The 15,952-nt window shown below is 39.2% G+C and overlaps 1 protein-coding gene across 10 annotated transcripts in view; it reads left to right on the forward strand.

Moving 5' to 3' along the window:
• The window catches only part of ELAVL2 (ELAV like RNA binding protein 2), a 146,215-nt gene that overhangs the window by 89,783 nt on the left and 40,480 nt on the right, over positions 1–15,952 (forward strand). For all 10 annotated transcript variants that reach the window (XM_044265570.1, XM_044265572.1, XM_044265575.1 and 7 more), the window contains one exon: positions 13,471–13,574. In XM_044265570.1, the coding sequence (XP_044121505.1) occupies positions 13,471–13,574 (104 nt within the window). The remainder of the gene's footprint in view (positions 1–13,470; positions 13,575–15,952) is intronic.

A 15,952-nucleotide genomic window follows, 5' to 3' on the forward strand; every position in this document is an offset into this window, starting at 1 on the left:
TAGCTTTTTAAACTTTCACCTTGTACTCCTGCCTTTCTCTATAGATTGTTTTTCTCTTTACTAGTTCAGAGAGGACTTCTTGAGGTCCTTAAAGCTGTGTCTGCATTATTTAAATAAGTTTCCTTTATAGTCAGCATTTCTACCCTACCTGACCAAACACAATTGGTCTGTTCGGGGATTTCTCCGAAGTATAAAAATCATTGCTTTTATGTGACTATTTTAAGTTGAGGGGGAGGAAAAAAAAACCCATATTCCTCATATCCTCTTGAAAATGTAACTGCCTTTTTTTTATTAAATATAAAACTAAACAAAATGTGCTGTACAAAAGAGAAGGAAAAATCACACGTTATTTATACCTAAATTTTTGCGTCAGTCGGGGACAGTGGATGTCCTTTGGAATTTACTTCCTTTGTCTTTGCTAAAAATATCTCTTAATTTAATTATGATCTTTCTTTACTGAAATAAAATGAACTAAAGTGGAGAGTTGCCCCAAGTGAAAACCTTGTTACATATATTGAATATACTTTATCAGTGATACAGATAAGAAGGTGAAATGATACATGTTTTTACTTTATTTGAAACTTTTTTCCCCCAGATGATGATGTGATGCTATCCAGCCTGCCCCCCTTTTTGAGTAGGCCCCACACCCAGTGTGGTGCCCAACGTGCGGTTTAACTCATCACCCCTGAGATCAATTCCTGAGCTGAAATCAAGAGTCCCATGCTTAACCGGCTTAACCAACTGAGGCAGCCACATGCCCCTAGGGTCCCCTTCTTAAATGACTCAGCCTTCCCCTCTTTCTCACTGTTGTTCTTTTTTGACTTGGTATCACTATTTGTATGTGTGGGTCTTAGGTATGTGCGTGCATTCAGAAATCATGTATAACTTTGTGTTAGTTGCACAAAATGGCTTATGGTACTTAATATTAACACTTTCCGTTCATAAGAACAGCTTAGCTGGGGGTGGGGATTAGGGGGGCAGGATTCAGATATATATATTTTTATACCTTTGTAAAGGAGGTCTTGGAAAATTGTGTCTACCCTGGGTAATCAGGTTGGGTTTTGCCGTTTGATGTCTGGGGTTATCCATGTCTGCTAGCTGAATAGTGAATGAGTATGAGAGGCTCTTGGGTTGGTGCTCTGTGTTAATTGCCAAGTATTAAGGTTCAGAAAGTTCCTTGTCTTTTGTTAACTCTTAGGAAGGTGAGAAGTTATGTCTTGGAAGTAGAGAGCTACTTGGGGAAGGAGGGTTTGCCTTTGATTCCTTTCCTCATGGAAGGAATTCCTAACGGAAGGTCCACTGAAGGAAAAGAGTAGTTGGTCTGAAATTTCAGTTTTGGGTATAGAGGGATTAGAAGGAGCTAATCATGCTTATTCTAAGGTCAGAGCAGTGGCTCAGAGAAGGGTAGCATGAGCAAAAGGTTTTTGTGGATTAGGAGAATAAGGAGTAGATGGGAGATTAGCCATTTCAGATTGTAGTAGTTTGTAGGGTTTTGTGAAAGAAGTCATGGGTTTTTATCCTGCAATTTTTGTTTTTTTTAGAGATCTCTGGGGACTTGAATGAAAGGCATTTGGTTCTGATCCCCTTTCTGGCCATCAGTATTTCTTTCTCAATGGTCTTCTTTATCCCAGATCTGTATGTCCTGATTGTTCTAGGCTTCCAGAGTTACTTCCCTGATTTCTCTAGGTTTCTCTCTCATCTTTCTTCGTTGTCCATCCCTGCTTGGTGCATGCTGCAGTATGACTGCCGACCTTCATGTGGGGCACCCTGTTCTTATGATCTGCTTCTTTCTGTAAAGATCACGTGCTGTTCATTCAGCATGCCTTTAGTCCAACCATCTCCTCTGTCTTTCTCTTCTCTACACATTAGCTCTCCTCTGTATGCCTATTTCCTTATTTCTCTGTCAGGAAACTCCCCAAGTTTCTTCTGCGTTTCAGCCAACTAAATATATCTTTTGCAAGTTTGTGCTGGTTGAACATGAAACGCCAGTCTTTTACCGTAGATATTCCGTGTTCATTAGGAGAGTGCTTCTCCCTTGTTTACTGTCATGCTTTAAATTTCTGAGCAAAGGTCTTCAGAGGGCAGAGAGCATGTGGTATTGATCCCACCTGCTTTTCTTCAGCTAGGAAACCACACTGTGCGTATGAAAGCATTTTTAATGCAATCTGCTGACGAGAGAAGTGTCTTGTGTGGGAGACAATTTTGGCAGTAGCAAACATGTTTGGCTTTAGCCATAAGAATTGCTTTCTGCGTTTCTGGAAAAAGAGTATGCAAATCAAGTCCTGTTTTAAATGAATCTTTTTATAATGTGGATATCTCTAATCTGTTTTGTAATGATGGATTTGTTTTGAGGATTTAAATGGTTTGTGCACCTGCAGCATGCCATTTCCTTTTTCCTCTCCCCCTAGGTTTTGTTTTTTTTTTTTTCTTTTGTACATAGCATCTTGATGGATTAGGAAAGATTGGTGGTTTCAGTCAATCGATTACATGACAACAAGAAAAAAATTGCAGGTGTATTTGAAGATTATGAATATCCTGGTTGAAAACATGTGACCTTTGGATACATTGGACTCCATTTCAGTGTAATTCCTGAACTTGGCCAAAGTCAGTGAAGTGTATGCTGGGAAGATCAAGTTTGGAAAGGTCAACCTTGACTTTGAAGAACCCTAACTACCATTAACCAGCTTACTGTATGCCTTTGGGCAAGTTACTTAGCATCTCTGGGCCTCCAAATTTATAACTATAAAATTGGTACAGATTTATCTATGCAGAGCTTTATTGTGAGAATTAAATATAAGTATGTGTAATGTAAGACTTATTAATTGTTTGATGGCAGTTTATAATTAGGCAGTGATACCGTTTGTTTCTAGAGAGCTTCAGAAAAAAGCATTCATGGATCAGTAGGAACAGACTTTTCCCGCAGACTTACTGAGCTTTTTGTATTGGAAGGCTTTGCCTGGTGAACTTTTACCTTTGGATGAGAGAATGTTTTTTGTTTTGTTTTATGCAAACTATTATGTATTCAAGAAGAGAATTTATCTCTTACAAGATTTTTAATCAGGTAGAAGTGGTGGGATTTATAGGCTTATATTTTCCATTGTTCTGGACAAAGCAGGGAGCTCATCATAGTAGTTTTTGAGATTCTTTGACACAGTTTCAAGGGGCCCCAAGCTAATTCTAGTGTTTTAGGACGTTTAAATTTTTCTTCTTACAATATCTAAATAAAAAAATAATGTCTTACAAAGTGAGAAAAACACATTAAGAAGCTGTATTGCTTTTCTTTCTTTCTTTTTTTTTTTTAAGACTTTATTTATTTATTTGACAGATAGCAATCACAAGTAGGCAGAGGCAGGCAGAGAGAGAGAGAGAGGAGGAAGCAGGCTCCCTACCAAGCAGAGAGCCTGATGTGGACTTGATCCCAGGACTCCAGGATCATGACCTGAGCTGAAGGTAGAGGTAGCCCACTGAGCCACCCAGGTGCCCCAAGAAGTTGTATTGCTTTTTGATGGACTGCTCACCAGTGTCTGTGTATGTGTATGCATAGATTGACACCAGCTGGTGGTAAAAGCAACAGCAGATGCCCTTTTTACTACTACAGTTGTTAACTGGTTTCTCTCTTTACCACAACAATATTTTGATGTACACAGTTCTTTTGCCCTCATCTCAAATGATAGTTACTTGAACAACTCCATTGCCTTTTAGGAAAGCACAATATAAAACAAATAACTCAAGTGCGCGCACTTTTGTGTTTGTATGTGTGTGTGTGTGTGTGTGTGTGTGTAGAATTAAAAGAAATTTGTGTAGAGGTGCCCTGGTACTCATTCAGTTAAGCATCTGATTCTTGATCTCAGGGTCATGAGTTCAAGTCCTATGTTAGGCTCTGTGCTGGATGTGGGGCCTACTTTAAAAAAAAAATTTGTAGAGAGTTCATTAATAAAGAAATGAGAATAAGGCAGCATACCTAGATCTGCTGAAAGTAGGTTTTTTTTTAAAGATTTTGTTTATTTATTTGACAGAGACACAGTGAGAGAGGGAACACAACTAGGGGGAGTGGAAGAGGGAGAACCAGGCTTCCCCCCGCTGAGCAGAGGTCCTTTGGATCATGACCTGAGTGGAATTCATACACTTAATGACTGAGCCACCCAGGGGCCCCTGAAAGAAGTTTTTGCCTTAGCTCAGAATTGTTGGTTTGTTTTTGTTTATGTTTCTGTTTTTTTTTTTTTTTTTTTTAAACAAAAAAAGTTGCTAGGGCTTTTGTTTTGTTTTGTTTTGTTTTTAGAACTGTAGTGTCTGACCTTCTGGCCACCTGCCATTTTTTGGCTTTTGTTCTTGTTATGGGGTCAGTTGCAGTATTTAAGGTGACACTGTTGATTTTTCTTTGAGGGCAACTACCTAAATTAGTGAGTAATGAGAGCTGGCTTTTGTTTTAACTGTGGTGTTGAGATGTTATAGTAGCTCACCGTGTGTCTGGCTAGAGAACCTCTAAGGTGAAGTCTTATTCTAAGATGTTTACATGCTTGAGCAGTTGGTTTATTTTCCTCACTTTGGATAAAGATCATATTTCCCAATTTTCCTGGTCTTAAATGTAAGACATCTTAGTACCCATGTGCAGTACTGAAGAATTTAATATGCTGTTGCTGTTCTCAATAGCCTAAGCCTGGATTGTGTGGGAGTTCTTAATGTTGTCTGAAATTGTGATGTATTAAGAATCCACAGTTTCACCAACTTAAGCAAGGTCATGCTGCATTGCCAGCGGATTCATAATTACTGGGATTGGAACCATAGGAAAATAGAGTTGCATAATCAGAGGACAGATATGGCCATTAAAATTAACTTGAAAGGAAAATGCCTTGGTGCTAAGGATGTTAAGAGCTCCCTCAAGAATTAGGGTGCTTAGGTAATATTTACCAAATGATCACTATTTACAACTTTGATTTCAGCAGAAAAGTTACAATTTAAACTCTTCACTATTATCTCAATGTATCTGTGAAGTCCTGAAAACTTTTTTAAAATATTGGGGCATTTTAGTCTTAGGCCAGCTTTATTAGCATTTGGGTAGAAGAGGAGTCTTCGAGTGAGCCATCTGTTTCTGTGTTATGTGAGCCTCTAGGTTGAATTCTCTTTCTTGCCCTAATCCCTGGTAATGTCCTTTGGGAAGCTGGTAAAAATGCTCCGAGCTTTTAGGGAGGCTGGCTTGTTTTGTAGTAATAGGATCTCACTAGTCCTCTGCCTCACAATTTGATCTTCCTCATTAGAGGGCAGCTAGGAGGACCTGTTTAATTTGACCAGAGTTTAGTTGAGTGTTTAAGTGAAAGGTCTTGCTGCATCTGGCATGCTGCATCTGAGGAGACTCAGGCTAAGTCAGAAATTAAAATTTGGAGAGGAGACGTGACTGGAGAGGATTGCATCCCTCTGTTCTGCTACTATTCTCTCAAACCTTCCCCCTGATGTGTGGTATCCACATGGTTTTGTTACACATCAGATCTGATATATTAAGAGAGCTCCTTTGTAAAGTCTGGTCCTCTTTGCTTTGGTGCCAGAGTTGCAGCACACAGCCTGTCTGAACAGACACACATAACCAATGCCCAAGAACAGGAAGTCCATCTGAAGAAGCACAGCACATTTGCAACTTTAGTGTGTGTTGGGGGAAGGAGGAAACAAGGGTGTTCCAATGATGGAAATGGGTGGGTCTGTCTTTAAAAACAAAAATTGCACTGTTCGCCCCTCCCCCAGAGTAAACTTGTTTTCTTGATTCAAATTATTTGCTTTTTTTTGGTTAGGGGATGAGGTTTTATATTGGGGCCTTATTTGGAGACAGTGAATCTTTTCTTTTTATTTCTTTCTTTCTTTCTTTTTTTTTTTTTTTTTAAAGTATTGCATTATTAGACCTCAGATTGCAAATAATCTTGCTTGTCAGACAGAACCATAGTGACCTGTTTCTGCGAACTGTGGGATTTAGAAAAGATTTATGCTGCTTTTGTCTTTTTTTATTTCATAAAACATTGCTACTGCTCTAAATGAAATAATAGATACACATCAATCAGCGTAGTCACCTTTTATTGTTGATTCAACTACCAGGTTTTTACAGAATTCACTCTGCATTTTATTTGACTTGTACATGAATAGTCTCGGCAGACTTAATTATATTAGTGAAAAAGCACTTTCAACAAAATTATATGCTGACATCCCATAATTCATACTTACAGATTTGTGAAACAGATTTATGTAAATCTATCAAATTACTCTAGGTGACATTATTTTTTAAAATTGAGATTTCATTTAAATGGTATTTGTAGAAATTTTTCATGAAAAATTTTACATGAACTATTTAAAAAAATATATCACACATCACTCCCTTAGAAGGACAGAACACTGTAACATTTGTTCCTTCTGGAACAATGCAGGGACATGGGGGAGCAGGGTATCTCTCCTCTAAACCATAGTTTTCTGAAAGGCAGACGGCTCTTCCTTTGTTCATTAGCTCATTTGTTCTTTCATTCAGTGAGCGTGTAGTTAATAATCTGTGCTAGGGTTTTCTATGTCAGGACCTATGCTCAGCTTGCCTTTGCTCAATAGTTTAAAGCAGGTTGGGGAGACTGTAATCCAAGTGGACTCACTACCCACGTGTACAAAGATAAAGAGGTATATAATATATGGGCTGTGGAAGGACTGAGGCGTATTGAACAGTGTGTACTGGGAATGGGACAAGTTGTGTCAGGTAAAGAAAGGGTCTTAGAGAAAGTCTCAAAGGATATGTGGGAGTTGGCGAGTTGGAGATGTGTAATCCAGGCACAGGGAACTGAATGTTCATTTTAGGGTATGTGTGGAGGAGTAGAGCAAGTAAGCAAGAAGCCAATGACCACCTTGGAAACCACAGAAGAAATGGATTTATGTTTTAGGAAGATCATCTGGGCAACATCATGGTGGACAACTGGTTTAGGAGTTACAGGAGTCTAGGGAAAGGATGATGGCTTAAGGTATTGTAGCAATAATCCAGGTTAGAATAATACATGAGGACCCGTGCTAATGCAGAGGGGGTAGGGAGGAGGGCAGATTTAGCTGGTAGAACTGACAGGATGGGATACCATTATGAAATACCCCTTGTGTCGAAGTCTGTCTTACAGAGCTTTCTTGTTAGACTGTGAGTTACTCCTTTAAGTCTTGGATCAGATGTTGCCTTCTGGATGAGGCCCACTCTATTTAAATTGGAGTCCTGATCCCTCTCCCCCCACATTCTCCTCTCTTTTTCTCTTATCCCCTTAGCCGTTACTTTCTTCTGATACACTGTGGAGCTTGTTGTTTTGTGTCCTTCTAACTGTATGTAGGGTTTTTTGTTTTTGTTTTTACAAAGATTTTATTTGTTTATTTTAGAGAGAGAGAGCGAGTGAGCGTGCCAGTAAGTGGGGAGAGGGGCGAGGGGCAAAGGGAGAGAGAGGAAGAACTTCAAGCAAGGCTCCCTTCTGAGCACAGAGCCTGCTAAGAGGTATGCTCTCAGGACCCTGCGATCATCCTGAGATCATGATCTGAATGAAAACCATTAGTTAGATGCTTACTCACTGACCCACTCCAGCACCCCCAGGATTTAGGGTTTTATGAAGAGAAACTTTTTGTCTTTGGACTAGCAGAAAGTAGACTTTCTATAATTGTTAAACAAATGAATGCTAAATGTTGGTGAGAATATATAGGATGGCTTTTTGTAATACAGAGTTTTACTGTCCACAGTTCATGTTCAGAAGGGTCTCAATTAATATTAGTTGTACCAGTTGATCAAGAATTATGGTGGTATATTACCTTTACCTTTAAACCTGAGGAGGTAATTTGATATTCTGTACGTTGGTAGTAATCTGAAATAGAAAAGACTAAATAAAGTGACCCTTGAATTAAATGGGTCCAGAAGATTGTGTATTTTTAATTAAAATATGCAATTAAATTTTTAATTAAAGTATGCTATTAAAAGCAATGTAGGTGGCAGGGGAATAGCTGCTGCTTTGAATTACGCACAGTTTGGGATAAATTGGAGTTTACTGTGTGTCTCCCCAGCACTTTGTTACTATAAGGACTCTTCCTGTTTTCCTCTTCCTGCCCTGACCCCCGTGTGGCTCTTGATGGGTCTCGGTCCCATTCAGAGGCCTGTGGAGTGCTTCAGCTCTGTGCTTAGATCACTTGACTATGGTTCTAAGTAGCCTGCTTCTCGCTGTTCTCCTCATGCTGGGAGCAGTTTATAAGTGATTTTTCTACTTCTTCTGAAGAAGACATCATCTTCTGTAGCATACATTCTAGATTAAAAAGGGCAGTGCAAAACAAAGGCATTCACAATGCAGTGTATAGAGCACGTGTGCTGAAGTGTGGTATTTACCTGGAGTCTTAAGTGCCTGTGTGGAGGTCTTGGGCCATATGATTGTTCATGTTGTTTTTTCTGTAGTGGGATTCTAGAATCCTTGCTATGGCCATTCGGACCAAGGCTTGGATTAATGGTTCCAAAAATCCCTGTGGGCCTTAAGACCATAGGTTGCTTGTAAGGAGGATAGCTGGGGACAAGTGATGTTGACGTTATTCGTTTTGTTTTTTTTTTTTTAAACATTTTATTTATTTATTTGACAGAGAGAGATCACAAGTAGACAGAGAGGCAGGCAGAGAGAGAGAGAGGGAAGCAGGCTCCCTGCTGAGCAGAGAGCCCGATGCGGGACTCGATCCCAGGACCCTGAGATCATGACCTGAGCCGAAGGCAGAGGCTTAACCCACTGAGCCACCCAGGCGCCCTTGACATTATTCTTGATGTCCAGTTACCAGAAGGAATTTTTTGCCTTATAAAGGTAGGATTTTGTGTGTGTGTGTGTGTGTGTGTGTGTGTGTGTCTTAAAGGCTTTTTTGGGAAGAGACTTATTAGCTTTGTCATTTTGTTCAGTTTTCTTTTATCACGTTGGGTTTCTTTATACTTGGAATTTAAATGTAGAACTTTATACATTTTTTTTTAAAGAAATGATTCTTGGTTTTGGGATTATCAATATGCACGTTCTAAATTCAGAATGATTTGAAAACTAGATTTGGATGGTATGGATAGATGATGCTTGGTTTCCAAGCCTTCCCTGGTGGTTTATCACGGTTACTGGCTGATGAATACAAGAGTGTGAAACAGTGGATCCTGGCTAAGTAATCTTTCTTGATTTTGACTTGATACTGCTTTTATTTTTTAAAAATCTGCACTCACTTAGGATAACCTGAAGTGAAGTGGTCACTATCTAAGATGCACTTGACTTTGTCATAGGAATGAATAATAACATTGAAATTCATACATAGTGAAACTGATATTTGCACATGTACAGGAATTTGAGATAGTGAACAACAGTCTTAAAACATTTTGTGGTAGAGGGGCACCTGGGTGGCTCAGTGGGTTGGGCCTCTGCCTTCGGCTCAGGTCATGATCTCAGGGTCCTGGGATCGAGCCCTGCGTCGGGCTCTCTGCTCGGCGGGGAGCCTGCTTCCCTTCCTCTCTCTTTGCCTGCCTCTCTGCCTGATTGTGATCTCTGTCTGTCAAATAAATAAATAAAAAATCTTTAAAAAAAAATATTTTGTGGTAGAACCCTCTTTGAAAATGCCAAGTTGCATTATACTTCAAGCACATTGAAGATGAGGTCTGAATTTATGTACTTTTTTTTTTTTTTTAAAGATTTTATTTATTTATTTGACAGAGAGAGATCACAAGTAGGCAGAGAGGCAGGCATAGAGAGAGAGGGAGAAGCAGGCTCCCCGCCGAGCAGAGAGCCCGATGTGGGGCTCCATCCCAGGACCCTGAGATCATGACCTGAGCCGAAGGCAGAGGCTCAACCCACTGAGCCAGCGAGGCGCCCCTGAATTCATGTATTAACTAGCTATGATTTGAGTGCAGAAGAGCCTAGCATTTGAGAGTTCTGGATTCAAATCCTGACCACTACTTCCCACCTGCTCTTTTGATTTGAGGGAGCTGATTGACCTTGTCCAGCTTCAAAAATCATATCTCCCTTTCAGAAGAGGAAACTGAGTATATCACCTGATACGTGTGAGGCTAAAATTAAACAGCGAAATACCACAGAACTGGAAGGTGAGAATGGGGGGGTCTTGCCTATCTTGGTATCATCTGTGAAACCTTATATTGTAAGCATTTAATAATACCTTAAAATGAAAATCACTCAAGCTCCTAACTCCCTTGCACTTTCAGTGCCAATATGCTAATTCATCTCCTATAGTAGATTTTGCAGCAAATACCTCCTTTCGTATGATCTTCCTTAGATTAATCGTAAAATTTTGCTTACCACAGCACATTTTGATTGATAGCTGGGTTTCTTTCTAGTAATGCCAATAAGCAAATTAGAAACTTTGTGGAGGAGAAGTCATTTAGGAATAAAATGTTGTCTGAGTGTAGTTGATTGACAGGAAGTAGAAACATGGCTGACTCACTGTTATAGCTAGCCATGATGGCTGGGGTGGGGGGGCGGTCAAGTCAAAGACCCGTTTAGTGGATGGATCATCTGATGTGATGCTGATGATAATGCCTTTGGTTAAATACATAACACCGCTGTGTTTCTCATTCATTTATTTAGCAAGCATTTCAGTACCTACCATATGCTTAGGAGTAAGCGCTCAGAGGCCAGCTGGAGGGCTAAGCGGGGGCTTGCAGAGTAGGCTTTTTACTTTACCCGGTGACCCAACTCCAGCAGGCACTTCTATGCCTGACAGTTTCTCTGAACTTGAAGGTTTTGGAGGGAAGACATCCACTTGTATCTGAAAATGGATCTATAAGAAAGACAGTCTTTCTGCAGGTTTTTTTCACATGCCCAGACCCTTAGTACATGGCCCCTCTCAAGGGTTCCAGATGCCAGATTTGAGCCCCAGATTCTCTCTCGCCATTAAAATTGATTCTCAACCTTGGCTGCATGTTAGAATCTCCAGGATTTCAAAAACCTGGTACCAGTGCTTCAAATAGATCAATAAACTAAAAATCTTTGGGAAAAGGACTCCGGTATTAGTTTTTTTGTTGTTGTTTCATATTTTTTTAAAAGCTTTGTAGATGATTCCAGTGTGTGACCAAGGTTGAAAAAGCACTTTGATTAATTAGAAGCTGCTAAAATGCAGGTGTGAGAATAGTGCCATAGATAGGAGAAATAGACTGTTAATACTGTTGTAATTGATTTGATACATTTTATTATAGAATAGCAGTGTGATAAAACTATACAGTGTTCAGCTTGCCTTTCCTTTCTCCATTATATTTGTAGCATTTTCCTGATTTATTTATTTACTTATTAAGAGATTTTATTTACTTAGCGCAAGTGTTAGGTGGGGACAGAGGGCAGAGGGAGATGGAGAATCTGGAGCAGAGCCCAACAAGGGACTTGATTCCACAACCCTGAATTCAATACCCCAGCCAAAATCAAGAGTTGGATGCTTAGCCGATGAATGGATTGAGCCACCCAGGGGTCTTCCTGATTTAATTTTAAATAAATACATGGAACCTCATTAAAATCTAGTAAATATATGTTACTTTTCTTACGTTATCTTTTGACTGAAATAATTTACTTCCATCAGTAGTGAATATTCTCTCATCATGGCCTCTGTAACCTTGTTGGGTAGAAATTACTCTCCTCATTTTAGAAATAAGGGAGATATGGCTATCATAGAAGTTGAGCAGCTTCTTCAAAGTCAGAGAGCTGGTAAACAGCAGAGGCAAGATTAGAACTCCTGTGTGTCTGTCTCCAAAGCTTGTCTTTCCGTCTTAATCTGCTTGCTTGAGCAGCTTTTATGTTTAGCCCACTTGAATCCTGCTCAACGACAATAGAACTGAAGCACATTTCATAAGAGGGCACTATGCATGCGATAGACCCATGGTAAATGTTGAATTAGTAAAAAACTAAATGCTTAAAATACAGTGGCTTCCCGTGGAACAACTTAAAAATAGAACTGTGAGTAAAACAAAATCTCTGATTAGTGTGAGAAAAAAAATAATGAACTGAATTAGTTTTAGCTCTTCTATCACCCTCTTTTTTTAAAAATAGAAAAAAAAACCACAATTTGATAACAGGGTATATGTTAGCAATGATTACCCAAGTTCTTTTTTTTCCTTTTAATTGAGGTAAATTAACATATTAGTTTTGGGTGTTTACAATACCCAGATTCTGGTAGTGGTCCCAAAATACAACCACATGTTTTCATGGCTATTTGGTACTATATTTAGTGTTCTGTCTTTAGTGTTCTAGTCTCTCTCTTTTTTTGTGTAGTTAATAGGAAACCACATTAGGGTACACAGAGTGGCCATCCTAAATATCTGTATTCATAACCACATGCATCTAAAGTGCCCCATCAAGGGAAAAAAAAACCCATCAGTTTGCTATGAAATTGATGAAAAGAAATATATTTAATAAAATGTATTTGGACCTTTCTTGAGCATCTTCTGGGAAGCCCTCAATTAGTTTGGTTTGACTTTCAGTAGACTAAACTGGTCTTATATCGGTTTTTGTTAACCTATTTTATTTAGTGTTTCTTACCTTCTGAAACTGAGGAACTTCCTCTTGGTTGAAAAATTGGCCTTTTGGATTGGCTTTACTTATATGTGCATTTCATTGATTTCAGTCCCTTGAATACCCTTCATTTTGTTTGAGAGTTGGGACATCATTGAATCAGGGGTTAAACAGCTCAGATGATAGGGAAAAACAATACAATACTCCTTGTTAAGCAACTCTTCAGAAATTGTGTTTTATTATTTTTGTTTATACTCTTTCTTCCTTCCCTACATGTTCTCATTGGCTTAGATGTTCTCAGTATAAATCTTTGTGTTCAGATTTTCCCGTATCCTTATATAGGTCATCAAATCTCTTTTAGAAAATCATACTTCATTTATTTGAAGAGGGTCTTCTATGAAATAAATGTGCATGTATACATATATGTGCACATGTGAACACAAAATTCTGCACCTTTTAAGTGGAAATAATTGTACTTGGTAAAGGCTGTAAATTAGTCAGAGTACAGTGTACAGAATGCTGCTAGATTCTTGGTTGATGCTTGATGCCTTCCCCTTTTATGGGTAAAGAAAATGAAACTGAAAAAGTCGTGCCCGTGAAGCCCACTCAGCAGCTTGGCGGAGACTTGCACCCACAGTTTCTGAAGCTGAACGTTGCGTTTGCTGCTGGGTGCTCTGGCTCAGGCAGGGCATGTTTGATGGAATTCTTTAGAGATGTGTGGGGTTTTTTTGTTGTTGTTGTTTTGTTTTTAAATGCACAGCTTGCTGAGTTCTAACTGATGTTTAAACTTGCAAATGTAGTAGACAGTAGCTGGAAAAAAAGACCCCCATGTATGTTTCTAGGAGAATTAATGTAGACTTCTTTTTACTATTGAGAAAACGTGCTGGTGTTAATGAGAAGACCATATGCAAGAATGAGAGTGGATCTCTGTCATCAGTGGTGTAGAACTAATATATGCCTTTTTCTCCTTCCCTTTCATTAGGGCAGAGCTTGGGATATGGCTTTGTGAACTACATTGACCCTAAGGATGCAGAGAAAGCTATCAACACCCTGAATGGATTGAGACTTCAAACCAAAACAATAAAAGTATGTTTAAATTTTTTTTATATCTACTTGCAGAGCAGAGATTAAAAAAGAATTCAAGTCTTGTACTTCTTTTCCTTTGTTTCATGCCCACATAGACACTTCTCTAGGAGGCAGATCAGAATTTTTTGCTTGTTGCATGATGGGGAAACTATTCACGAGTACTTTATGTAATCACTCCTGTATTAACAAGGTGGGGGGCAGCAGCAACTTTTCTTCACTAAGTACTCCGTGAAGCCTGCTGAATTAAATCTCCTTCCTTTGGAGTTACTTACTTTCTGTAAAGCTGGAGGAAACCTTTGACTAGTTCTTTGAGCCCAGGGCTTGACAGACTTGTTCTATAAAGGGCCAGGTAGTAAATACGTTAGGCTTTGTGGTTCGTGCAGCCTCTGTCATGACTTCTCAGCTCTGCCCGTGTACCTTGAAGCAACTGTAGCCAATAACTGCGTGAATGAAAGGATATGACTGTGATCTTAGAAAATCTTATTTATGGAAGCTGAAACTTGAATTTTATGTCTTGTTATGTGTCACAGAACAGTTTTTTTATTTTGTCCCAGTCATTTAAAAATGTAAAAGTCATTCTTAGCTCATGGATCATATAAAACAGCTTGTAGGCTGAATGTGGTCCTTTGGCTCTGTTCTGACTCTGCTCTGACTTTGAGGGGACTGACGGGAACTGCTTACATGCCACACAGGTTGTTTTTCCTGTTACGTTTTTTAAGACAATTGGTCAGTAATCTGTGGATATTTTCCGGCTTTTTTGAATTTTCGAAATGCTGACATAGATTGTAACTGAATAAGAAGTTAATACAATTTGGAGTATAGATATTTTTTCCTTTAGAAAATAAAACAGATGTTGCTTCTGGCAAATGCTTAGTGCACGTGCCATCAATTTTGCCTCTCCTGCCCAGTGCAGACATTACCAATCAATCATGGCAGTCTGTCTCACTAAGTCTATATGTGGCTCCCAAATATTTTTCAAAATAACGTTCCAGACAACCTCTATCAATTGACTCAAGTTGGAACCTATTTTCCACCCTTGATTTAAGAAGTCAACTCAGGCTATAGCCTGAAGTGGTGAGGGGAAGTTAGTCAAGGCTGACTGTGGCATCCATCTTGCTTAGAGCCTTGTCTAGAAGATTTCTGCTCATTTTTTCAGAAATCTGGAAATGCAATGTCATCTTTGTGTTTAAAAGTTGCTTCTCTCAGAATTGTCAGCTAAGGTAATTCATTAGCTCTGGATAGTTTTGACATCTCATTCTTAATTTTTGTTAGCCCATAGGAAAAATGCCTTCCGGATCTGTCTCATCTAAAAGGAACTGTATTGGGGGGGTCCCAAATACATTTGGATGGTAAGATGTCCAAGAATTGTTGATCAAGAAAATATCCTCTGAAAATATTCACTTTAGCCAGATAATGAGCTGGTAAATATGCTACCAAAATTTGAGGGGGAAAAAATTAGATTTCTAATATAGTCTACAATCACAAAGACTTGTTTTTTTTTTTTTTTAATCTGGATTGCTTTATCTAAATTCCATACTTTTCTGCACACTTTTTTTGGGGGGTAGGTCACAAAGGTTAACCTTTTACTAGTACTATTAAGCACTATTACTATTAAATAATAACAAATGCTGTAAAAACAAACAAACAAACCCCTCTAATATCCAGTTACCTTCAGAATGTTTTGTGTGCCCTCTGTCTTCCTGAGAACGTTTGCAGGGCTCCTCATGTTAAATTGATTTCCAGAATTGCTGCTAATTTATCTTAGTGTTGAGATCCTGAGTTGTGGTTAAGAAGAAATTGGAATAGATGGTTGGGATGGTTCATACCAGAGCATACCCTTTTCTCCACTCCAGAAATAGCCGCCCTTATTTCATTCTAGTGAGTCAGGTTTTTTGCTGTAAGTTCTTCTGCAGTAATGTCCATAAGAAGGCAGAAATGCGGGGGAAACAGGTCACCAGAGAATAAATTTCCATGGCCTGCAAGGAAACCATTGATGGCAGCTGCTTCCTCACTGCCCATTGCCCGGCTTTCTCTTCAGGGCCCAGCTGCTCAGGCAGAATACGTGGAAGAAAGGACAGTAATGCCTTGTGGCTTTTAAACTGTGACATCTGCTACTTCTGATTTTCCGAAATGGGGGTGGGAGTGGTGGGGAAGGCAGCAGGCTACTTCTTTCCCCGCCCCCATTCAGTTCCTGTAAAAATATCAGATAACAGCTGGTATCCTCATTTTGGCCCAGATTTCTCTGAGAGGCAAAGCAGGCCATTTTCCAAAACTATAGAGCACCATTTTTGTCTGTTTGTTCTTTGTATTTTTTTTTTTTCTCTTATTTTCAGTGAGACATGTTTTGTGTGTTCTTAGGCAACATCTTGAGCCAGTTT

This window comes from Neovison vison, chromosome 9 (assembly GCF_020171115.1).
Source record: "Neovison vison isolate M4711 chromosome 9, ASM_NN_V1, whole genome shotgun sequence".
NCBI classification, from domain to species: domain Eukaryota; kingdom Metazoa; phylum Chordata; class Mammalia; order Carnivora; family Mustelidae; genus Neogale; species Neogale vison.